The sequence below is a fragment of the Haliaeetus leucocephalus genome, unplaced genomic scaffold (genome assembly GCF_000737465.1).
Source record: "Haliaeetus leucocephalus isolate CR32 unplaced genomic scaffold, Haliaeetus_leucocephalus-4.0 Scaffold616, whole genome shotgun sequence".
Classification (NCBI taxonomy): Eukaryota; Metazoa; Chordata; class Aves; order Accipitriformes; family Accipitridae; genus Haliaeetus; species Haliaeetus leucocephalus.
In genome coordinates, this window is record NW_010973052.1 from 3371912 (window position 1) to 3398092 (window position 26181).

At 39.6% G+C, this 26181-nt stretch overlaps 1 protein-coding gene across 2 annotated transcripts; it reads left to right on the forward strand.

Moving 5' to 3' along the window:
- The first annotated feature begins 376 nt into the window (after positions 1–376).
- MRE11A (MRE11 meiotic recombination 11 homolog A (S. cerevisiae)) lies at positions 377–25544 on the forward strand. 2 transcript variants are annotated; one of them, XM_010578219.1, is made up of 19 exons: positions 377–616; positions 1130–1262; positions 5218–5378; positions 6011–6098; positions 7031–7172; positions 8866–8980; positions 10036–10221; positions 10688–10859; positions 11590–11670; positions 12232–12358; positions 14221–14324; positions 16846–17019; positions 18221–18283; positions 19263–19479; positions 20401–20484; positions 21523–21578; positions 22048–22115; positions 22504–22582; positions 23744–25544. In XM_010578219.1, the coding sequence occupies exons 1-19, from the start codon at positions 597–599 to the stop codon at positions 23792–23794; spliced, it is 2121 nt and encodes a 706-aa protein (XP_010576521.1). In that variant the 5' UTR covers positions 377–596; the 3' UTR covers positions 23795–25544. The 2 variants fall into 2 exon arrangements, with proteins under 2 accessions (XP_010576521.1, XP_010576522.1); XM_010578220.1 differs by lacking the exon at positions 377–616 and having other exon boundaries at positions 1177–1262; positions 5237–5378.
- The last annotated feature ends 637 nt before the right edge of the window (positions 25545–26181 follow it).

The following is a 26181-nucleotide window of genomic DNA, read 5'->3' on the forward strand; positions in this document are numbered from 1 at the left end:
CTTGGCCGCGGGCCCCTTGGCGGAGGATTGCGGCCTCCCCCGCCGCCCTCCGCTCTCAGCAGGGCGGTCCCCCGGTGCGCTTCCTGCGCTGGCCGCTGACCCCGCGCTCCCCAGGGGGAGCGGGCCGGTCGCCGCCGCCGTGCCCGAGCCCGATGGCCGTCGTGCTCGTCGCGGGGACCCGGTGCCGCCGTGCCCGTCCGCCCCGTCTCCCGCCCGGTCCTGTTTTGCGGCCGTTGCCCTGGGGTTGCCCGTCCTTGCGTAGTTCCGGGCGGCCTCGCCGGGGCGGAGGCGTCGGGAGCGGCGCTCGGTTCCCTGGCGGCCGGGGCGAGCGGGCTGGCGGCGCCCCACGGGGCTGCCGTTCGCCTTGTTCGGTCGAACCAAGCACGGACCTTTCCTTGTCTTGAACGGTTTGGCAAGCAGCAATTACCGGCAGCAGACTGGGTAGCTGATCGTCCAGCTCCCGGTGCCTTTCTCTCGTAACTGGTGTGTTGTTGTCTCTTAGGCTTTACGTAGCGTCTATGAAGACAGCAACTGGCCTCTGACCTGACTTACTAGGCTGTGTCCAGAGCCTTTTAGCGAGGAGTCTCGGCACGAAGATGAGTACCGTCAACTCCCAGTAAGCTCCTGTTGTCCGCAGCTCTATGCGGTGCTGTCATATCGGATAGCAAGACTTTTGTATGTTTGGAATGAGTTAAGAACTCAGGTCATCATTTGTGTTTTCCCTCAGGTCCTTGTGATCGTCATACTTACTTTCACACATATATATCTGGATTACCAGTGCAAAGAGAGAAATTGAGTGTTTGCTCACCGAGTCTTTTTAAAGGCGGAAAACGTACAAAGGATTCTTTAGTTTTTCATTAGATACTTCAGAGAGATGGTTGCAGCCCTTTACCAGAGTAGGCTGATTGGAATAACCAAATCTTCAGACTCATTGGTTTGGTGAAGTGCTGTTTGCGATAAAAGTAGTGAAATGTTTTGAGAAGATTACCGGAATTATATTTTGATAGAGTTTTATAACAAATCTCCTACGTATTTAATGACTTTGGAAATAACAGCTTACCTTAATAAAGTCTCTCTTGAAATTCTTAAGTATATTGCTCTCTAACACAAATTTTCCCGTCTTATTCAGGGATGATGAAGATACCTTTAAAATACTTATTGCTACTGATATTCATCTTGGCTATTTGGAGAAGGATCCTGTGCGTGGAAATGATACATTTGTAACTTTTAATGAAATTCTGGACCATGCTCAAAAAAAGGAAGTAAGTACTGCTTTTTGGGAAGTGAAGCAGTGAGACTGTGGAAAATGCATTCCAATCTGCCAGAAGCTATAAAGCTTAGTCCTGGCGCAATCTTTAGTAATATCAAATTAGATGACTAAACTAACCTATTTATTGCAACCAGTTATGTTTCTGTTTCAGTAAAAGGAAAGCCTATACCTTTGTGACAGGGTTCTTATTAATTTATGACTCTGGTTGCATTAATGGTGTTTTCAGATTGCCTGCAGCAGTTCCAGTGGTATTTAGAGAGGGTTTGTCGCTGCAAGAAGGGAAAATAATTGGGGAGAGTGAGGGTAATGATACAAAGTCTTCAGACAACTCAAAGTAGGAAAAAAAGTTAGAAACTTTAAAGCGTTGTTAAAGCGCTGAGTTGCTGAGGTAAACAGTTCCGGAGCCCACATGATCCACAGCTGAGAGCTGCAGCATGGGGCACACGGGGGGTTCCCAAACCAGGGGAGCCTTTGCGGGGGCTGAGAAAGCCACCAGGAGCCTGCAGCTCATGCAACAGCAGCTGATGGGACCTGGATGAGGCCAGGAGCAACGGTGGCCAAGCCCACCCACATGTATAAAAGAAGCCCCTGGGGAGCACTGGTGACCGGGAGCGCAGCGAACAGGACACGGCGCAGCAGTTTGCGTGGCAGTTCGTGCAGGAAGGGCGCTGAAGGCCTGCCAGCTCCACCAGGGAGCAAGGGCATCCACCCGGCAGAAAGCCGCGGCCTCTCTAAGCTCTGCGCCCACCACGACCGACGCAGCTGCCCAGACAGAGCTCCGGTGCCAGGCTGCAGGCCGTGTCCTGCTCTGACGCCAGTGCCGGCCGGCAGCAGTGAGCAGAGCTGTGGGAACCGCAGGCCCAGGGAGAGGAACTCCTCCACTTAGTGGCAGAGCTCCGGGAGGAGGTGAGTAGGTTGAGGAGTATCAGGGAGTGAGAGAGAGACTACTGGAATCGCACCCTACCTTCCCTGAGACAGGCCCAACAGGCAGGCGGGACGTGTGATACAGAGGATTCCCTGTCCTCTCTGCCGGGCTGAACTGAAGGGATAGGCGCAATGGTGACAAGTTCCTGCCCAGCGCAGCAGGCGCGTCTCCTCTGTGACCACCCCGCCTTCCCGCGTGCCCTCGTGTCATAGGTATGAGGCTCTGCGAGTGGAACCGAACAGTGGCGAGGACGATGGTTCATCCAGCTTGGAGGTGTCGCTGAGGTTAAGTCGGCCTATGTCCTGCGTCAGAACCGCTTCCGTAAAGAAAAACAGAGGGGTCGTTGTCATAGGAGTCTCCCTTCGGAAGGGAACAGAAGGCCCAATACGCAGAGCAGACCCATTTCTTAGGGAAGTCTGCTGCCTCCCTGGGGCCCGGGCTAAAGATGCGAAGAGAAAGTTTCCTACCCTGGTACGGCCCTCGGATTGTTATGTGTTACTGATTTTTAGGTAGGTAAAGTCCAAGGGCAATCCAGGGAGACTTCAGGGCCTTGGGATGACTGGTTAAGGGGTCAGGAGCGCAAGCAGTGTTCTCCTCTGCCCTTCCAGTTGCAGGGAATGATGAGGGAAGAAACGGGAAGAGCCAGCAGATCAATGCCTGGCTCCGAGCCTGGTGTCACTGGCAGAATTTTGGGTGTTTTGATCATGGGTTGGTCTCCACACCACCAGGCCTGCTGGCAGCAGATGGGGTACACCTGTCTCAAAGGAGTAAAAGGATCTTTGCACAGGAGTTAGCAGGGCTCATTGGGAGGGCTTTAAACTAGATTTGAAGGCTGAAAGGGGTAAACCCAGGCTCACTAGAGGTAAGCCTGGGGCTGGCACACCAATGTTTGAGGGACGGTGTGCTGGCTAGGCCCTTCGTTCTGCCATGTCAGTGGAGGTAGGGGATGGAGATCCACGTGGCAGCAAAGATACAAGGCTTATTGATGTGTTAGAAACCAGGGAAGCGCCTGAGAATAGTCACGTAGGAATTAGGGCTTCTCCCCCCGCAAAAGGTGGCGGGGTCAATAGCCCAGCTGAAGTGCACCTACACCAATGCACGCAGCATGGGCAACAAACAGGAGGAGCTGGAAGCCGTTGTGCAGCAGGAAAACTATGATATAGTTGCCATCACGGAAACACGGTGGGATGCCTCGCACAACTGGAGTGCTGCAATGGATAGCTATAAACTCTTCAGAAGGGATGGGCAAGGCAAGGAAGGAGAGGCGGTGGGGCAGCCCTGTATGTTAGGGGGTGTTTTGACTGTCTAGAGCTTAATGATGGTGACAATAGGGTTGAGCGTTGATGGGTAAGAATCGGGAGGAAGGCCAACAAGGCAGATATCGTGGTGGGAGTCTGTTATAGACCACCCAGCCAGGATGAAGAGGCAGACAAAATATTCTATAAGCAGCTGGGAGAAGCCCTTGTTCTCGTGTGGGACTTCAATTTACCAGATGTCTGCTGGCAATACAGTACAGCAGAGAGGAAACAGTCCAGGAGGTTCCTGGAGTGTGTGGAAGCTAACTTCCCGACACAGCTGGTGAGGGAGCCCGCTAGGGAAGGCGCTGGACCTGTTGTTTGTGAACAGAGAAGGACTTGTGGGTGATGTGATGGTTGGAGGCTGTCTTGGGCACAGCGATGACAACACGGTAAGAGGTTTTGATTTTTGGAGAAGTAAGGAGGGGGGTCAGCAGAACTGCTACCTTGGACTTGTGGAGGGCAGTGGCCTCTTTAGGAGCCTGGTTGAGAGAGTCCCTTGGGAGGCAGTCCTGAAGGGCAAAGGAGTCCAGGAAGCCTGGACTTTCTTCAGGAAGGAAATCCTAAAGGTGCAGGAGCAGGCTGTCTCCCCATGTGCCGAAAGACGAGCCGGTGGGGAAGAAGACCAGCCCGGCTGAACAGAGAGCTTTGGCTGGAACTCAGGAAAACAAGGAGAGCTTATGACCTTTGGAAGAAGGCGCAGGCAACTCAGGAGGACTACAAGGATGTCGTGAGTTTATGCAAGGAGAAAATTAGAAGGACCAAAGCCCAGCTAGAACTTAATCTGGATACTGCTGTAGCAGACAATAGGAAATGTTTCTATAAATAGATTAGCAACAAGAGGAGAGCTAAGGAGAACCTTATCGCTCTCTATGACTACCTGAAAGGAGGTTGTAGTGAGGTGGATGTCAGTCTCCTCTCCCAAGTAACAAGCGATAGGTCAAGAGGAAATGGCCTCAAGTTGCGCCAGGGGAGGTTTAGATTGGATATTGGGAAAAATTTCTTCACCGAAAGGCTTGTCAAGCATTGGAACAGGCTGCCCAGGAAGTGGTGTAGTCACCATCCCTGGAGGTATTTAAAAGATGTGTAGATGTGGTGCTTAGGGACACGTTTAGTGGTGGACTTGGCAGTGTTATGTTTATGGTTGAGCTCGATCTTAAAGGTCTTTTCCAACCTAAACGGTTCTATGATTCTGTTTTTAAGGATTGAATATTTTAGTCAAATTATTTGTAATTTTGATGAAGATTATTTTTTTTCCTAATGCCTTTTCAAAAGCTAAATATGTACAGAAACTGCAGCTAGTACCTTCTCAAAGTAATGTAGCGATAGCTACTGATTTTTTCCCACTAGGTACCTCAGCAATGAAAAGATAATGTATCTCTTCATGCCTGTCAAAAGAAAATACTCGGGAGCCAATCTGGAGACCCTTATTAAAACACTTCACTGGTATTTTTTTTCAAGATGATCCGTTGTATTCTCCTATACCTCTTCATAAATGGGTCTTTTCGCGTTTGGTTTTGTTTTAATGAATAATTTAGTTAATGTTTGTTTCATGAGCAAATTAAATACTATGTCTGCAACTACCAACTTGTTTTACCTAGAAGTCCAGATATGAGGAGATATGTGGAACCCCTTAGAAGAAATAATTTAAACAATTATTGCTTAGAGGTCTTCCAACATAATACAAAATGTTGTATTAAAATAATAGAGCTTTTTGTTACATACAGGTGGACTTTGTTTTATTAGGTGGGGACCTTTTTCATGACAACAAACCTTCCAGAAAAACATTACACTCTTGTTTGGAGTCACTAAGAAAATACTGCATGGGTGATCGTCCTGTTCAGTTTGAAATTTTGAGTGATCAGGCAGTTAATTTTCATTATAGCAAGTAAGTACGTTCCTACAAATTACGGTGTAAGGTTTGGTTTGCATATGGGGTGAATGTGTTGTGATTTTTGTGATTTATATCCTCCATGACTGGAACCTTGAAGTCTTAGGTCTGTTTGTGTTGGACAGTTTACAGTATGACTTTACCTGTCATCTTTTATAGTCTAAGTCTATAAAGGAATGCACACAATTTTTTGAGAAACTTCTGAATGTGTTGTGACATTTGATACATTTATGTAATGTATCGTTTCTATTCTGCAAGTACAATGCAAGTAAACCAAGTTACATGAATTGCTGTGGTAAAATCAGCAGAGTTCTTTGTGTGTTAACAAAGGTTGCACAGCCCAGTCCGCTGCTCTTGCGTGTACCACACAACATGTACAATTCTTTTCATAGGCTTGCTCTAAAAAAATAGGTTCTTTTTGCTACCCTTTTCCCAGTGGGAAGCTCCATTCCAGTCCATGAGTAAGAATCTTCTTATGCTGTGAAGCTTAAGCTTAGTCGTAGCCACTTAGTACTCATTTGCGCTGGTGTCATGATGCATTTGTGATGACGTTAATTTGAAGAGAATATTGGGAATTGTCCACAGATTTGCAGGTATAGTTTAACTTTTTTTTTCCTCTTCTTGTTCAGGTTTCCATGGGTGAATTATCAGGATGGAAATCTCAACATTTCTATTCCAGTTTTTAGTATTCATGGCAATCATGATGATCCCACAGGGGTAATTATTATCATAATTGTACTATACTGTTATATTACAAAAATAATGTTATCGAAATAGAGACTTGTATAGAAATATGCTTCTTGGAGAACAGGTTGGTTTTAGTCAGTTGCTCCACTCCTAACGAAAATATTTTGTGTATCTTTAGGAATTCTCTTAATTAGTGACAACAAGTTAAGTGGGACATTAAAAAAGAGAATGGAAAGAAGTTAAGGGATCCATATGAACTATGTTTAAATTCTTAATTTACATAGATTTCTGTCACTGAGAACAGAATCGCTTTTCATGCCAAGAAATGGCAGCCTTTCAGAAAGTTTCTAAAATGAATTCTATCTCCAGAGACTGAAACCTTTTTTCATTAAGAAGGGGAATTTTGATACTTTGACTTGTGCATATGCAATTGATACACATCTTATGTTTTCAAGGAAGATAATCTAATGATGAAAGGCTAGTTTAAAAATCAACAACTAAAAGTAAGCAGGAAAAGGACATTTAGGAAGCTGCACAGCATGTGTATTGAATTAATAACTTTGCATTTTATACCAAATAGCAGTGTATCATGGAGATGAGTGTTATAACAACGGAAGTTTAACTTTGGACCTACTATGAAGTAGTTAGCTTAACCAGATAATTTTCTGTAGTAGTTTAGAGACTTTGGCTGTTTGGGTTTATTTTTGGTTTTGTTTTTCTGAATGTTTTAATGTTTAATTTCATGGTTTTAAAATGAAGCAAGACTTGTAAGCAAAAGGGATTTTCTTCTGTACATGAGAGTACTAAAAAACCCCCACTGATATATGTGGTGGGGTTTTTCAACTACAGAAGTTACTTAAGGAAAGATACTCTCTTTCCTTTTTGAGGCTGTTTCACTTATACTTTCAAGACTAAAAACTTTGAGCAGAAAATTTATATTTTTTTCTTAATATTTTCTACAGGCAGATGCACTGTGTGCATTGGATATTTTAAGCTGTGCAGGATTGTTGAATCACTTTGGACGTTCAACTTCTGTGGAGAAAATAGATATTAGTCCCATTTTATTGCGTAAGGGTAGAACAAAAATTGCTCTGTATGGCTTGGGTAAGTGTTAGTCTGCCAGACTGTGGCTAGACTATTCATGTATTACTGAAGCTCAGTGGGTCTAAATTAAGTTGGAGGAAACATATAGTGCCGCAACGAACATGAAGGTGTAAGTAATAGTAAATTAAAGTGTATCCGTTCTGTGACAATGTTGAGTTTCTCCTCCTGCTGCATTGTCACAGGCTGAAAGTTTTTTTTATTTTTTCTTTGCCTTTTTTTTTTAATTTTAAAATAAATCCTTCAATAACCTTATTTCTGTACTTCTTTTGGTCTTAAATGAGCCCTGCTTAAGTTAGCCGTAGATAGTGCCTGTGTATCGAGTCAGGGCAATCACACTGTTGTGTGTTAAGCTTACTTCCACCTGTTTAGGTAAAACTTAAACACTGTACATTCACCTGCCATTTTGGTTATATTTAAAAACATAAACAGTCTGAGCAGAAATCTAATGTCTGATGTGTCTGTCTGAAGTGGGTCATAAGTAATATCTGTTGCAGGTAACCTCAGTTTCTTGAAAGAAACTGAGGAAGAGTATCATATTTTAAAGGTGTTCTATGGTGGGTTTTCAACTTCCATTTGTCCCTTTTCTGTTTTTTCCTCCACCTTCCCCTCTACCCTCACTTTTTACTTAGACTGGTTATGTTTGTCTGCTTTCTGCCTAGACAAGTTAACTATTAAGATCTTAATTTTTTCCCCTTATTTTATGTCCAGTGATGAGTGCTTAAACACTTAACTTCCAAGCAACTTTTATAGCTATAAGTTAAGTCCTAGCTGGCCATGATTTTGTATGTTTAATGAGATACTTTAAAAGCTTGCTAGATGTTCTAAGGGTTAGTAGTGAGGGTTCTAATACCACAGTGTAAAAGTTTTCAAAAAGCATTTGAATTTTTAATACCCAAAATCATTACTGGGAAATGCAACAACTTTCTAAAGTATGGGTGTTGCTGCATGAAAATGTTCATGAGATGTTTCTTTGAGCTTGTGCCAGTATTATATACCCTCTTGACTTTCTCTGATTTAGAGAGCACTTGTTCTTATACATAAACTCCATATGGGATTTTATTGAAATGCATCATGAATCCTGGGTACGGATGGTTTGGGTTTTTTTTTTCTTGTTAAAAACATCAAGGAAATAATCAGTGACAAACAGTTCAGACGTACTGCAGACTTTTTCCTGCTGTGTGGGAATTCACAGAATTTGCAGAATTCATGGTTTATTTCTTGTTTTGTAGAGAATTTAAAAGTATGTTTAAGAACTCCATCTCTGCTCAATAGTGTCTGGTTTTAGACTCCACCTTACAACAAAATAATATTACTCTGTCAACAAGAAACAAAATACCTCTTCTAATATTTTTAATTCTTCCCATAGTCAGTTGTTTGGCAAGAAAACTGGTAAGAGGTCTCAAACCAGATGTAGCTAATGAAACTGCTTTTAGCAATTCTTTAAAGGTAGATTTCCTGTTAAAATATCTTATTTTCAGAAGTCTATTTAGTAAAATAGCCAATTTATACTTTGACCTGTTCAAATTCTTAATCATGCCTCAGACTTCTTAGGTCATGAAAATGAAGATCTGATCTTGCCACAAAGTTGTGTTCTTCATGCTCTTTTTAATAGAGTTGCTGATAAAAATGCTATAAAATGAAGAGTTGGTTTACCACACAAAAACAATTTGATGTTTTGTTTTTTCCACTCCAGGAGCTATTCCAGATGAGCGGTTGTATCGTATGTTTGTCAATAAACAAGTAACCATGCTGAGACCAAAGGAAGACGAAGATAGTTGGTTTAACTTGTTTGTGATTCATCAAAATAGGTAACAGTATTGAATGAATTACAGTGACTTGTAAACATATTGTGTTACTTCATTAAACTGCCTTGAAAAGGCTAGTTGAGAAAGCCAGCTATGCTAGTTGGTGCTTCTTGTGAGTAGCTGGTTTCTTAAGATTTTCCCAAATGAAACCATTGTTTTTACAGCTCTTCTTACAGAAGAATCATAAAGGAAAAGAGTTGAAATAAATGAGTTAGGAATGTTGGGAAATCTCTTCCCAAACTCTTACAGTTAGGGGCAGTGGAGGGTTTGTAGTGTAATATGCATAGAATTGTCTTGCCTGCTTGTTAGAGCTGAAACAGCATTAAACTTCATATTGTATCTTCTATCCTTGTTTGAACTGTAATTTGATGAGTGCTAAATCTTCCCCTGCACTGCTATACTTTATAGACTCTCTTGAAGAGAGCATAGGTAGCATGTGTTCTTTCTGCCTACACACTTCTTCCAGCAGTGATAGTCAGAACAGGCAGAGTTCTTTTCCAAATCTTTTCTGATAATTTTTCCTGAATAAGAGTGCAGTCCTCATGTGCAGGTAATGGCGAGGCAGAAGTAAACAAATATAGCTTAGATAACCCTGTGTACTGATCTCTGTCCAGTAGACTGAAGGAGCTCACTCCTCTGTCTCCTTCACCTTCTGTAAAGGGGTGGTGGGTGGTGTGTCTCACGTCTGTTTAATTCAGCGGGGTTTACCCCACCATTTAAAAAAACAAACAAAAAAAAGGGCCGTGAGGTGCTATAAAAGCATTCATATGGAAAATAACCCTGAAGTCTTGCAAGCCAAGTAAGAAGGGAGATCCAAATAAAAGGAGGGGAACAGAAAAGAATGAGCTGTGTAAGTTACTGTTTTGTTTAACCAAACACTTTAAACAATTGCATAAGGAATAACTGTGAAGAGTACCTGATATGGAATGTACATCAGATATTTTTTCTGGCATTTCTGTATCACTTTAAATCACACTGATGTTGTTCTCCTCCTTCACTCCCCTGTTGCCCACCCATGACTGTATGCATTCTAATTATTTTTCTCTTTTCTTGAACAGAAGCAAACATGGAGCTACCAACTACATTCCAGAGCAGTTTTTAGATGACTTTATTAATCTTGTTGTGTGGGGTCACGAACATGAGTGCAAAATAGCTCCATACCAAAATGAACAGCAACGTTTCTATGTTTCTCAGCCAGGAAGTTCAGTGGTGACATCTCTGTCCCCTGGAGAAGCTGTGAAGAAGTGTGTGATCTTTTTGTTCTTGTTTATCCCTTGCCTTATGTCTCTTGTGTGTTGTGTTGACAAAGGAAAAATACTCTTAAGTATGCAAGGACTTGTGTTATAGTGTGGATGAGCTCCAGAGTGTGACATAACAAATGAAGTAGGTAGAATCAGTGCCTAGAATAACTTTTGTTTTACTTAGGATTAAACCTAACATTTGAAGCAAATGGAACTTACGTGAGAAGAGTTACACCCTGATAAATTGGAATACAAGGAACTGTGTATGCATGCTTGTGCATGGAACAAGCACTGTCTAAATATAATAGAACTGAAGTTTGGCAGGGCCAACCCTGAAGTACAGATCCAGGAACTTCCTATAGCTTTTAAACTTTTTTATCCCTGAAAAGTAAACATTAATTTAAAACAAATCTTTATACTATAGTGATCTTAAGTTTATCTTCTAGTAAGTTACCTTTCTCCTTTCTAGACACATTGGTTTGCTGCATGTTAAAGGGAAAAAAATGCAAATGCAGAAGATTGCTCTAGAGACAGTGCGAACTTTCCACATGGAGGATATTGTTCTAGCTGATCATCCAGATCTTTTTAATCCTGACAATCCTAAAGTAACTCAGGCAATACAAGCATTCTGCATGGAGAAGGTAACTTGTAATGCTAACAGTATATGGATAACCGTGTAGTGACAGGGAATGGGATCTGTGACTGGTTTTGAGGCTGGAAGATGAGAAATCTCATGTCTTGCCCCATATTATTCGAGACAGACTTAGGCAGTATTTCCGTAGGATGCTAATTCTGTGACATTCACTGCATGCTTGGCTTCCAGGTTCCTTGACAGGGATAGCCTACTGAAGTGGGCTGGAAGTGCTTTATGGGAGTCCATATCATTTTTGTACAAAAGCTGCTGCCTAAGAGTGGGGCATACTGGGATGTGCACTTTGGAACCAGCATAAATACATGCACCTAAACCGTGACAACTGTGTTGTGTGAAGTGGCAGAAGTAACTAAGTGGGTTTATTAATTGCTGTTGGTTCTTAGGTCTGTAAAAGTCTCTTCCTGCTTTTCTCTGGACCTAGAAATTTAGCAAAGGATAATAGCTATAAAGTAAAATTGCATGAGTGATCAGTGATGTAGATATTGCTGGACTACACTATATCTGAAAGATAAGCCTTTCATTGTGACTTTTTTCTCATTCATTCTTATGGCGCTTGGCTGGATACTGGTACATACGTTTGTTCAGGAATGAGAGCACATCCTATAATTATTTATTTTTATAGCTCCCCCTGCATCTGGATGTATTTTCAGTTATACTTGAAGGGTTCAGGCATCTCTAAGAGAACAAAGCGGAACTGAATTTCTAATTCTGCTTCACAGGTTGAACTGATGCTGGACAACGCAGAAAGACAACGTTTGGGAAATCCACGCCAGCCAGAGAAGCCTCTCATAAGATTACGAGTAAGAAATTGTTCGGTTTGGATTGCTTTGTTTTGAAAGGTCACTGTGAAAAGTTTCAAAGTCAAGTCATGCTTTTTGTATAAACGTAATATATAAAATTTCTTGCTGTGTACAGGCAAGTATAAATTGCCTTCATACCATGATTCTTTTTTTCTGTGGTATAACTAGTACTCTATGGTAAAGGATGAGATGGGTCATAAGTGTACTTCACTGCTGGTCTGAGTAAGGGTATCAAAAGTGGCTATCTACAGAGAAGTTTTTCTAAGTCATATTATCCTGTGTTTGTTCCTAACCCAATTAATGGAAACTTTCCTGAACACTGGTAAATGAAACAAGTTAGGAACAAGTTATGAATCTGGACTGTTATTAGCTATTCTGTTAATATTATTATTAGCTATTATTATCTGTTAACTATTCTGTATAGTACAGTAAAGCATTAATTTTAGGTTAACTTTTTTTTTACTTTAATTTCTCCTTTGAAGTGTAACAAACTCATCTTGATTTGTGTGGCTTCTCTATTTCTGTTTGTTTCATATTTAAATTTTTCTTTTCCTCTTCTAGGTTGATTATGCAGGTGGCTTCGAACCATTCAATGTCCATCGTTTTAGCCAGAAGTACATGGATAGGGTAGCTAACCCAAAAGACATCATATACTTTTTCAGGCATCGTGAACAAAAAGAGAAGAATGGTAATTATAAAGGAAGGAATTATTGGCTTGCCTTGGTTTTCATTCTTCTTCCTTTACTTTGTTACCCAGCACTTGCAAAGGCTTGGTGTCTACCGTCTAATGTGTTACAGGAGGAGTAAAGATGCATAGCCTCATTTAAGTGTATATATATTGCACAAGTATTTCTGTTCTATTTCTGGGTTTGTCTAAAATTCTGATATTCAGCACAGCATCTTCTGACAGTTATTCAAAAATAATTCCTTTTTATTTGGCCTCAAACCTTACTGAGTTGCTTATAGTAATACATATAGCTCCAATACTGAGTTACTCCATGTTTCTATGATAATTACCATGAAAGACATTAAACATCTCACTCCTGAGACTTCTCAGAATGAGGTGGCTGGTTTGGGGCACTCTGCAGGAAAAGAGATGGATGTTGTACGTTTTCCCTTATTTTTTTAATTTTATTGCTGTTTGTTTATGTTTATATTCATTTGTTTATACCTAAAAAAGTAATGGTGGGGATGGGCTTGAGAGATATTTGTGTATTGGAAAAAAAAAAAAAAAAGTCCAAATGTACAACAGCATTTTGTTTGCCCTAATTAATCATGTGTATGAGGTGCTCTTGGCTGGTCTGTTCCAGGTATGTCTCTATTCAAGCAAAACAAATAATTGCTGTTATTATTGTAGCATTTCTCACTGTAACCTCTTGATAAATGGTTAATAGAGGTAGCCCAAATACTGGATTTGTAATAGTTGCTAATGAAGATACAGCTTGCACAAGAACATACTGTGCTAAAGAACTGTTAATATTTCACATTCGTGCATTGTAAGCACTCCAATTTCATTGACAGTTTTTACTTACACTGTCAGTTTTATAAAGTTCAAAACTTCATGTTTCATGGATAAAAACTGCTTTTAGTGAGGTTTTTTTAATTATGGTTTATTGATCTTGTTTTATTTTGCTGTGTTGTTTTTTTAATGGTTATCTCATTAACATACAAGATAGCTACCACATCTGTCACTGTGTTTCATCAATACAGTTTAATTTTCCCATTTAATGTGCATCTATCTCAGGTTCAGGAAGGGAATGTAAAAAGAATACCATGGTTCTTTGCGTTGCTTTATTAGATATCCTCTAATAAAAGGGAGGTGGCTAATAAAGCAGTCAAAATTTTCAGTACATGTGCAAATAATGCTATGATTCAGTACAGGTGATGTTAAGACTTTATGAGTTCAGAAGTTGTTATTGTTTCTTTTGTCATAGCTGCTTATATAACAAGGCTAACAAAACAGTGTTTTGTGCTTGCATGTCGCAGATGTTTGGAAGCAGTCTGTAGTCACTTTGTATTATTTTGTGTAATATATGGTTACCTCAGTTGATTATCCCCTTCATTCTTCTGTCATTCCTACCTTGCTGCCTGAGAATGGGGGGCAGCCTTAATGAGCTATGAGCATTTTCTACTGAAAATCAGTCAGCATGCTTTGGAGGAAAATTTCTTCTCTAGTAACAGAGTTACTTATAAAAAAGCCCTTGTGCTTTGATGAGTCCTTTTGATTTTCTTCCATTTGTGATCTTCTAGAGTTCAATTACAGTAACCTTCAGGACATAGTGTTCAGTTTATAATTCCAGACATTTGGTAGTCAGAAGAATACTTTGTATCTGCTAGAGGTGGAGTTGTCTTGTACAGTTATTGCATCCATTCTGTTTACCTGTGTTTCCAGACAATAGTCTTTACAGTTAGAACAAAAAACCTTTACATATAAAAGGGACCACAATTCTTAAGAGGCCTACATTAACCTTTTTTCCTAGTACTGTCAGTGGGATAATAATTAAAAGCTGCAAACGTGGGTGACGGTGCCACTGTGCTTTTCTATTCTAGACAATGATCTTAATTTTGGAAAACTGGTTAGCAGACCTACTGCTGAGGGGATGACACTGAGGGTGGAAGACCTTGTAAAGCAGTATTTTCAGACAGCGGAGAAGGTATCTTTCTACCTTTTACAGTTGGGGTTTTTTTAGTGGAATATAATCTTTTTATCTTTTTTTTTTGCTTTCTTAATGGAAGTAGTGTGCCCTGAAAAGACTCTGACATTCACCAAGAAGTAAATTTATTTCCTATATAACTGCATGTGAATTCTGTATGAAGTATATGTCTTAGGTTAACAAGTAACTGTTGTATATAGGTTGTATAGTGTATGTGAACACATGCTGGTTTGAGAGCATTATAACTCTACATGTGAACTTGCAGTGTCTGCCCTGTACTAAATGATGTGTCATGTTCTTACAGGAAGAAAATGTGAGGCAGCATGCTCTGAGTGAGAAGCTACCTTAATTTATTATAGGGTCAATGTGAGACTGTACCATTTACTATTACCAGCTGACTTGGAGTACTTGTTACTTTGCAGTATATTTGTGTCCTCAGACATAGTGCAATTCCACATTATATTTAAAGCAGAGCAGGGAGAAGGAAGAGAGCCCCCCCCAATAGTTTGCTTTCTCCCCACCCTTTTTTTAAACCCAATTTACTTCCTTTTCCCAATACCCGGGCAGTAACGTCTCGGAGGTAAAAAATAATAATCAGTGAGTCAGACACCGAAAAATGCTTGATCTAGATGATCAAGTACAACTTTCAGAAGCTACTTCGGAACATGCTTTCTATAAAGTCATTAGAGCAAGGATTCCTGAGGTAAAGATCCCCCAAATTATATCATATTGCCTAACCTTAGACACATGTTAGGCACAGTATTAGGATGGCATAAACCATGCCCTGGAAGGGCTATTTGCCTTACGAATATGATAGGGAACCCAGGGTGACTAGTTCAGAAGTAGGTACTTCTTCAAACATATGCCATCCCTAAATCCCATAGGGAGGGGTAGTGGTGTCAAAGACAGGGCACTGTATTACTCTATGAAAAATAAATTTTGCTTTTAATCTCTTTTCCTCACTTAGTCTGCAAAATTGTGCCTGTTAACACCATCTTCCAACTTGTCTGTATGTTCTTATATAAACAGCTCAGTTACTGGTCCTGCATTTGAGGCCTGCTTCAGCAGCTCAACATCTGTAAAGACTTGAAAGGATCTGTTGATGTTCAGAGAAGGCTTTTGCAGTAGGGGGAACCATACATTTTAGATTAAAACTGGTAATGAAAGAAGGAGGGGGTGGGAAGCATATTGTGCTCCAAAATGATGGTAGGGGTCTTAAACATTGTATTAAGATAGCTTGTGCTTCAGGCTTTGCTAGACACTGATCTTGTCTGATTAGGGAAATAAAAGGACCCTGAGGTGGCACAGGGCTGTAGTTGAATGTTCAAAAAATGTTAGACCAAAAAATGGCTAGTAAGTACCAGACTCTGTTCAGTTCCAGTGTTGCTGGTAAACTGAGATTAAAATCCTGGAACCTGGACATTAAAATCACTGCTATTTGTCTCTTTAGCAAGCTTTTTTTTTTTTCTCCTTTGGAAGAAAGCTTAATTGCTGAATGTCAACATGAACATTCTGCATCATTACAATAAGTCATTCTTTTGAGATGCTTATCTTATTTTTTTGTAAACAACTTTATTATAATAGCTGTAAGATTTATTCCTCTGCACAGCATTATTTCAGGGAAGGTTTTATGCTTCTGATGCAACCCTCAAAACAGTTCCTAAAGGATGCCTGGAAGGATCAAAAATCATTAATAAGCATATATAGTGCTTATTACTAAGAAATTATCTGTGCTGTAGTTTACAGACAAAAGGGGCTATTTTAGCATTACTATCCGTATGGGGGTTTCATTCTCAGAATGTATCCTCTTACTGTATTGGGAAGGAGGGTAGAGAAGAGAATGGTGTGAAACACCACCAGTAGCATCTACTACTTTTACTAATTACTGTCCATAGTAATATCTTAATGTAGAATATCTTGATGAATATCATCTCACTTGATTGAGATTAGTGAGAACTATTGTTATTCACAGAATTGCATTTCAACAGAGTAAACTTCTCCTTAATAGCTCTTAACGCTTCACAATAATAATTTGACTTGCTCCGTAACTGGCATTTTTTAATGTTAGAATATTATAGTAAAACTAAGTAACTTATAATCTGTAATAATTCAGGGCCTGTTTTTTAATAGCATTTTTATGTCTCTGCAAGTTGATCTTTAGTTTTAAAAGGCGGGGGGAACTAGGAAGGAATACAGTTTACCTTCTCTCAGCAATACATTTCAGACAAATTATTTTAGATATGACTAGCACTGTAGTTTCTTTACTGTTTATGAAACTTTTTTATTTGAGTCTGGAAAATACTCTGTTAAGTAGGTGTTACATGCTAGTAGCAAGAGGGTTATAACTGTATTATGACGAGTAACATGTTTGCTTATTGCTGTGCTTTTCTCTGAAATCTTCAATGCACATTACTGGTTTTGGAACCAACTTAATGTAATGTTTATCTGAAACAGCAGGAATATTACTCGCTTTCTTTGATGGCAGATGCTTCTTAACAAAATGTTTTCCCCAATTATAAAGAAAGTACAGCTTTCACTTCTAACTGAAAGAGGAATGGGAGAAGCAGTGCAGGAGTTTGTGGACAAAGAGGAAAAAGATGCCATAGAAGAGTTGGTGAAATTTCAGCTAGAAAAAACACAGAGGTTTCTTAAGGAGCGTCGCACTGATGCAGAGGAAGAAAAAATAGACGAGGAGGTAATATTCTCTTAATGCTAATTCCTTAGGAGAGGTTAAGACAGGTAGTAGAAAAAACAGTGCTCAAACCTGATTGAATAGATTTGCCTGTGTGTGGAGCATGTGCAACGCTCACCTCTAGTCAATAAATATTGTGATGAAGTTTCAAATACATAGTTTAAAAGCTTGTATTGAAAATGGGGTTTAGGTATGCTTATACTGATTCTCACTTTATTGGCACACGCATGCGTAGAAAAGATCTGTCACTTTAATATATGTAGAACTATATATATATATATCTACTGCGAGAAAGACAGTAACTATAATCTCTCTTAGCTTTTTCATATTGGCTTAGGGAAGAGTACAAGAACAGGGTAAGCATAAAGGAAAATTATCCTTCAGGTGTTCTACTAGCTTCTAACTGCTGGCAGCTGAGGATCTCCCAGAGACAAACCTGGTTTGTGTATATTTAGTGACCCTTAATAGACTTCTCTGTCAACTTGTTGAGCTTCCACATAAGCCCATGTATTCAGTTGTAATATTCAAGCATTGTATGAAAAATTGTTCTGCAGCTTAAGTGTGCACTGCGTAAAGAATAATTTAGTGGGGGGAGTAAGGTTGTAGCTACCTGTTTTCTTGCTTGTTGCTTTAATTCATGAGAGGTTGAAAGACACCATAAACAATCGGTGTCTCTAGGCTTTCTGTGGCACTCTGGGGTTTTTTGGTTGGTTGTTTTTTTTTTTTTTGTCTTTTGGATGAATATCTTTCCCTCTCACCCATCATCTATTTTTTCATACTTGGCAAGCTGGGCTTTCTTAGTCGTACATGTTATTGCAACGTTTGTTCCTTCTCAATATCGTTCTTTTCTGTCTTGCTTCTTCATCTCTGTCCCTTCTTTTCCAGTTATTGATATTTCACTGTCACTTATTGTCAAATTACGTATACTACCCTTCTCTTGAACATAGTATCTCCTACTTTTCATCACGTCCCAAGCTTTTGTCTCCCCAGTGATGTAGCTCCAGTTATTAATAGAATGTGAGATCCTTAAACTGTAGGACAGCATGAAAAGGCTCTAAAGAAACTGTTCAGTTATTTTTGCAGTCGTCTTTGCATTTCGCATGAGCTTGACTTAATAATTCAGTGATCAAGACTTCTCACTTGCTGTGTTTTGATTATTGTATGAAATTAACTGTTATTTTGATGGGAACTTTTTTTTATTCAGGTGCGAAAATTCAGGGAGAGTAGAAAAGAGAATACTGAAGAAGAGGATGAGGAAGTTCGTGAGGTAACTCCTTTGAATTTTGAACATAGGCTGAAGAATGGAATGGTGACTTCTGCATATGAATGAAGTCACTTAGCAATACTTCAACATTGTCCTTGCCAAAAAGTGCCTGTCTGCCTAGGGAAGATTAGTAAGTCTTCTTTAAATCTTGCTTGGTATAATATGTGCCTAAGCTACTGCTCGATTTGGCTTTTGAGACCTCTTTTCTTATGCAGATTTGTGAACTTGAATGTTCAGTTGTTGTTGCTCTGAACTGAGGTTAGACCAGGCAGGTGATCTTCAGAGATCTGTTGGCTTAAACTATTTGTGATCCCATCACCAGTGGACATGCAGCTAGGCTGTATTGCATGATATTACTGGAACAAATTGGTATTATTAGTAAACCTTTAGGTACTATTGTCCTCATCAGTAGTCCTAGATCTTAAAGTCTTAGATCTCCCAGAGATTCATATCTAGATTGCATGTATCTTTTTCCAAATAGAATTGCCAACCACTGACAGTGTTGGTGCTCCTTTGTCTTTGCAAGCTATGTGGGACTGGAATGAAATTTTGAGAAAAAGGACACCTGGGGTGAGATTCAGTTCTCCTAATCTGAGATATCTTCAGGTGAACTAGTTGTATGAAGCACCCACTATCATCAGTGAAGATCAAGTCAATGGAGCTCAGAGGGTGCTTCCTCCAAGCAGATGCATGTAGCTGACAGGATGACCTGAACTGTTCACCAAACTCCAGTGACATCATATTAACTAGCTCCATTCTGTTATCAGAGCTTAGCTAACTACTTTATATGTACACATCTAGATTAAATAGGCTTAAATACTGTCCCTGCTTTTTGACAGACTGCCTTGCCTTCCATAATGCTGTGGATTTGAATCTTCCAAGCCTCAACGGTTTAGAACTATATATCACAACTAGGATTTAACAATAGTGCATTTCATCATTTAAGATTCTTTTTCCTATAGCACTTACTGTTCCATTTCAGGCAATGACCAGGGCTAGAGCCCACAGATCTGAGGATGCAGTTCTTGTCGCAGCCTCCAGTGATGAAGAACTCATGGATACGGGGATGAAAGACACTGGTGATTCAGATGATGGCCTTCCTGCAACAGTGAGACGAGGAAGGGGTTGCGCAAGAGGTAGGGCAAGAGGTGCAAGAGGACAAAATTCAACAGCAAGAGGTTCATCTCGAAGGGGAAGAGGTAAGAAAAACTTCATATTCCTTGTACTTCAGTTACTGACATTTTCTTTAAAAGGCAACTTTCTTCTGATGCTTCCGTCAAGTGGAAATTTGTTGCTTAAGGACTCCTACTGGAAAAAAAATTCTTCACAGATATTTTTGGTATCATATTACATAGAGCCTTACAAGGGCTAAGTTGTGACTTTTTCCACAGGGTGATTAAAAGAAAAATATCTTGCTTCCCACCTATGGAAACATAGTAGACTCTTAAAAGATGCATTATTGGGAAGGTCTGTGCAATGATGTGCATGGATAAACCTTTGTTACTGCTAAAAGTAATGCATTTGATCAGTATAGAGACAAGGTACAGATTGTCTCTATCCTAATGCAAGTTATAAGAGACTTCATTGTTTCTAGTGACTGAGAAAATGGGGAGTGTTTCCTAAGCAAAATTAATTAAATAGCTCCTTGGCTATGTGTAATTGTGCACTTTACAGTGATAGCAGTACTTCCATTATATATAAATATATATATAAGTAAAAAAAAGAAAAGATGGGATCTTGCAGTAATACACTCCTTTGAGTTGTCTCAGTAATATATGCCCAAAGGTCTAAGAGCAGGATGAGTTGAAACAAAGGCAGTCATCTTAGGACTGATTTGGTTAGTGCCTTTAAACTGGTTCTATGAGCATGTGCTCCAACACTGTTGTGATCCCATCAGAGCAGGGGCGTGTGTGTTAAGAGGCTGTGTCCGTGGGGCTTTGAACACTTGACCCAGAGCGGTCCTCCTGCATGTGAGAAGGGCTTTGATTCAAGGAAGAAAGTGAAGGAGTAAAGACGAATGTAGGTTTTTAAGTGACTTCCCACTCAGTAACAATAGACTAAAGGGGGGGAAAAAACCCCAAACACTGAACAGATTTGCATATTGTTTATTATCCCTACAGGAAGCACTAGCCAAGAGTCAGCTACTAGCAGCAGAACCTACAAGCCTGTGTCTGTGCCTGCCAAGAATATGTCTATCGTGGATGGTAGGCTTTCAATCTGTCCATTACTGTAATCTGCTCTCTCAAATTGTAATGAAGGTGTTTGTTTAATGAAGAAGTGCCATAATTGCCTTTATTTCTATTAGTCCTATTCAGCTGTGAGAGATTCTTTTGGTTCTAATGAAATAGAATAACTAACTGTGATGAGAGGAAGAAAAATGGAGGAGAAAAAAAAGAATAGTGATACTCTACTGCCATGGGGTAAAATGAAATGTGTCAGGAACTTCTGACTAGAACTGGAAATAGGTAACATCTTACTGTATGCAGTTCCTTAAGGAATAAGCATAGAAGGAATGTGACTTAATAGTCTCTATTTTATGCAGAATATTCCTCAGTGGATAAAAAGTTTAAACTTGACTGATGTTTACAAGTTAGTAAGCTTTAATGCAAATCCATTTAGTCTTACATTGCAGCAAGTTTTAGAAATGCCAGTTTTTATAGGGAAGAGAAACTTAGCTGCAATTTAAGCTGCATGTATGAGAGTAGCCCTTCCTTGCTACAGAGGACAGGCTCTGAGGAGACAGCGTACGTAATCTGAGTATTAAAGAAGAAGAAGAATACTGCTCACAAATCTGTACGTGAATCCCACACAAAATACCCAAAGGTAGAGCAAGTTTTAAATTAATCGACAAATCACCTATATTTTAAATTGGTCAGCAAATGACCTAAAATACTGTGGAGAAATCAATTTTAGCAGATGTATTGACATCTAAACTGTTAGACATACAGGAACATCAGTTATAGTAATATTTTTCTCTTCCATGTAACCAAAGTTACTGCAGGTTTTTCAGCCAGACTGGAAAGCACCTCCTGATGCACAGAGGGTTAGATCCCTGGGTTCTTCAGAGTCTAGCAGAGGCTTAATTTATGTTTTGGTTTGGGTTTGGGGGGTTTTGCTTCTTTGTTTTACAGGGTATTTTGTAGAGAAAATGCATGCTAAGCAGGTCTTAAAAAAAATGATATAACTTTGTTTACATTTTATTGCGTGAGCACTTTAAAAATATTATCTTTGTTTTATTCTAGCCTTTAGGTCTTTGAAACCAGAGTCCTCTTTGAATTCATCTAAATCTTACTCTGAGGTAAGAAGCATCTTGCATGAGTGAAGTTGCGCTACCTTTTGCTGTCTTCTGATTTGAAAAATAAATATATGGTTAAAACATCAGCTTAAACCAGCAGATGTTCCCAAGCTATCAGTTCCAGCAGTAAGTTTCTGAATGTTAATCTGTAGACCTTTTGTACCCTTTTTTTGGTATGGTGTTTTAAAAAAAACAAAGATCATGTGACCATAGTCTTAAGATACAGAGTGTATATACGTGAGTATTTTGGGGGTTTCTGCAAGATCAAAGATCTGAAGAGCAAAACTTGTGCTTTATTTGCACATGCTACAGTTCTAGCCTGTAGCCCTGTCAAGTGTATATTGCAACTAAGTAGGCATATAGTTGGAAAAAAACCCAAAGGTTCTGTGCTATAGTACTGTAGTATTATGCACTATATCTCTGCAAGAATAAATTCTTTGAAAAAGCTTTATAAATGATATAATTTTTTCAGGATATTATGGATGATGACTCTGATCTAGAAGACATTTCTATTGTTCGTTCTTCCAAAGTAAATCAAAGGTTGGTATGTTTACTTCATGAATGCTACCATGACTGCCTTATTTCTGATTGGCAATCAGCAGAGTCCAGGGATCTGATCCACTACCTGAAAAAAACCCCCAGATTTTTAAGGAAGTCATAACACTGCTTAGAGAATTCATATGAATTTTTACCTATTAATGTGGATGATCTTTCTATAACAATAAATTGGTCTACTGATTGAGATAAGCTAGGTTAAAGCTTTAGAATTAATGTTAGTTTGAGAATTTTAATTGTTCTACTTACTGTTATTTCTATTCATTCTTAATTTCTGTATTGATGGTTCAAATCTAAGTTGAAGGGAAAGTTATTGGAATGTCTGGTAATTGAGAACATGCTGATACCTTTTTTTCGCTTTGTACGCTTCAAGGTTGTCAACTACATCTTCACTTAGTAAAAGAGGTTCACAAAGCCAAACATCTAGAGGAGTCGATTTTGAGTCAGATGAGGTATGGTATATAGTGATCTTTTTTTCTTTTATTTTGTGTAAGCAAGCTTACTGTTTTACAGCTGTTTGAATAAAGCATTTCCAAGTAAAACTGAAATTTGGGGGTTTTTTTTCCACTAACAGCGCTAGATTATTGCAACCAGCTTTAATTAGAATATATACATAATCATCAAAAATAAGGCTGGAAGGAACCTCAGGACAATATCCAGTCCTTTTTCCCTTCAATCCTTAATCAGTTAATTGTCATTCCTGAAATGTGTGGAATAGGTTATTTTGCCTGGGGAAGAAAGTAATTGTAATCTCTTCTAGTGCTTGGCTATGTCCTTTCATTTGTTTATGTACTTTATTCTTGTAAAAAGGAAGAATTTTTGGTTTTTTATTGCATTTAAAAACGGCTGTTTTCCAGGGCACTTTATTGTTTCATTGTTGCAAATTATGTAAATACACTTTAAAGAAAAAATTAAAATACTATCTTCAAGTTTAAGGTGTCTGTTCCTGCAGTATATATTGGAACTGCTAGGAAATGGTTACTTCCATAATTAAACAAGTAGAACTTTATTCACAGTTTGCACTGAATAGAATACACATTATACTGTCAAGCACTGTGCAGTTTGTTTTCACAGACTAGTAGACTGTCATGTACGGTCAGGATCCTGGCCTTAAAAATGTCAGGTGTTGGCCACTTCAGAGAAAATGTTACATTCTTGTGCCTTCTCTCCATTGTACTATCTCTTCTTCTTGTACCTGAAATACAAAACTTCATGTTTGCTTGAATATGCAAAAAGAAACTGTATTTTTGATTCATGCAAATCTCAGTAAATTATGATTTGAGATACATATATGGACCTAACTTCATTGAGGTGTGTGCTGCTCATAATGGTAACATTTTCCTAGGTCACACCTGAAATATAGACTGTTCCCCATTTCAGTAGCTGTTCTGAATATATTGATGTAAACTCAGTTTCTATTCTCTGCACATTTGTGATCTGGACTTTTAAATCAATGAATAATCTCTTTCATATCAAAACCAACAAGAACAGGTCTGTCAGAAAACATGGAATAATGTGACCAGGCTTTCTAGTTTAATCTAAAGGTGACTTTACTTTTTATGGCCCAGAATGCATGCTATTTCTAGTAATACCTATCTGTTTACAAATTGCAGGATGAATTTGATCCATTCAAAAGCACTGCACCATCAAGAAGAACTAAGTGATTTCTGGCTTGCTGTACAAGAGAGACTGTGAAAGTTAGTGAAGAAAATGGAAAGCAGTTTGCAAGGCATTCTCCATATGACATTTCTCTGTAAATGATGGCTTGCCTTCAGTTTTTGCTTCTATGAGATGTTTCTGGTTTGGGGTTTTTTTTTTTCAGTGGCACCAAATTGCTATAATTTGGGTGTTGTGTTGCTTGATGCATTAGACTAGAGTGTCTAATATTCTGAAGTACTGCCTGAAACTGCAAGTTCTTTCTAAAACTTCTAAAAGCCTGTTTTCTTTCTGGGATGATAACAACAGTCATATCTTTTATAGAAAACTCCATCTCTTGGGCTTGAATTTTACGGAGGAGTAAATTTATAGTAGTATGCAAGTATGGGCATGGACATGGACTCGGTCAGCATAACGAAACTCGTACTTATTTGCAATTTTCTATGGATACAGTTGAAAACTCTGGAGAGTAATAGTTTGACCCAACGGTTTTCAGTATAGAAGCTGGAAAATGTTCTAATACTTTCAGCTCTACTAGGAGAACTAAATCCACTATTGCACTGTTATTAAATGTCATAGTATATGGGAATTAATTCTGGTCTGTAATTCAAGAAGTACCAAAGGGGACTCTTATGTCTTAATGTTGTGGGCACATCCTAGGCAGAGATTTAAGCAAAGTGTATAGGATTGATAGGAATTGTATCAAAGGTTCTTTCTACCTTTTTCACAATTTTTTTTCAGTCAGCTGTCAAATTCAGAGCAGCTTTGTTTATAAACTGCAGCAGTTCTTGAATTGTCTTGTACAGAAGATAAAGATAGCATCCTTCACTTCAGGGGGGAAAATGTAACCTGGTGTGTGTAGAAAGACTGTACTATAAACAGATACTTCTCCTAATTGTTAATGTAATTTGTTATATGGGGGTAAGATGCACAGAAAATCAATGTTATTTCTCAGAGATCACATTGGATAGTTTCTGAAAAGTCACTTCTCACTCATGTAACTTCCAGTCCACCTGCCCCAGGAAAGCTCAAAAATTCAACAAAGCCACAGTAGTGGAAGAAAGATTGTTCCCAGGAAAATGGGGGGTGGGGGTGTGTCTGCACACTCTGCTCTGTATTTAAGAAGAAGAAAAAGCATTATTCCTTTTTTTGAATGCTTCTGAATTGCATTCTTTAGTGTGAGTGGGGTTTTTTTATATTCCTGTTACAAACTTTTTTTTCATCAGGCCTGTTGTCTAATATATTATAATTTTGTTAAGAGTTCTTTTGCACAGATGTTTTTGATGACTTCTTATGATTACCTGAATTCATGAGCTGTATAGCTTTATTTCGAACATTTTCTAAATACTTCTCATTTTATAAATTACATCACAGGTACCTTTTACAAAAACCATATACAGCGTACCAAATCCTGACGTTCCTGTGCAGCTGCTTCCTTTGCTGTCAGTGGGTGCCAGGGATGGTGGAGCAAGGGAGCTGTCAGCAGGAGTGGGTACCAAGCTGACAAACCTACTTCAGCCTGTTCGCTAGTAACAGCCACGTGTAGGTGAATTGTTCAGACAGTTCATACTGGGGTATTTTTAAATACAAACTAAACCAGAAGGGTGATGTGAGGCAGAGAAGGGCACACAGGCAACATGAGAGTGACATGACATGACCAGAGCTTCCACAGGGCTTTTTCCATGATCCTTTGTGCGTATTTTGGGTGGGCCTGCCCGGTGTGTGGTGGGTCTACCTCCTTGGGTCACAAGACGCTGAGTCCAGCTTGGAGGAGGGTGGGCTTGGGCTGTGTGGGAGGAGATTGTGTCACGGATGGAGTGACACACTTCCCTTGTAAGGGAGAAGTAGCAATATGTTTATTGATATAAAACAGTGATATAATAAAGTTCAATGGTAAACGCAGCAGTGGTTTAACAAGAGGAGCCCAGCGAGAAGGGGGACATATGCCACCAACTGCTCTGTTCTCATCCCAAACCCACACCAGAATGCTGCCCTGACCTGCTTTCTGCCATTTCACTGCGCCTTTATGTTACATTGTGAGACTCTGTTTTTCTGGGAGCATCAGATTGGAGGCATCCTTGCTGGCCAAGTGCTTCTGAGGTGGACACAGTTTTCTTTCTTCTCTCTGAATGGTCACAGGTGACTGCCACCTTAGCAGTTCCAGCAGGTTCACTGGAAAGCTTCCTCTGAGACAGGCAAACTGCCAGAAGAGCTCAAATTGGACAATTTTGTGAAAGAAATAGATGCTGGCAGCAGTTTGCAGAGGAGCACTGTGGGCTGGCCATGCTGCCTGTCCTGCTGCATTCAACTCCTAAGCAGCAGTGAGGAGAAAGCAGCCTGAGTGGTTCACTGGGGGGGAGTCTTTTAACTGGTGGTTAAATAAAGCCTTAGGTAC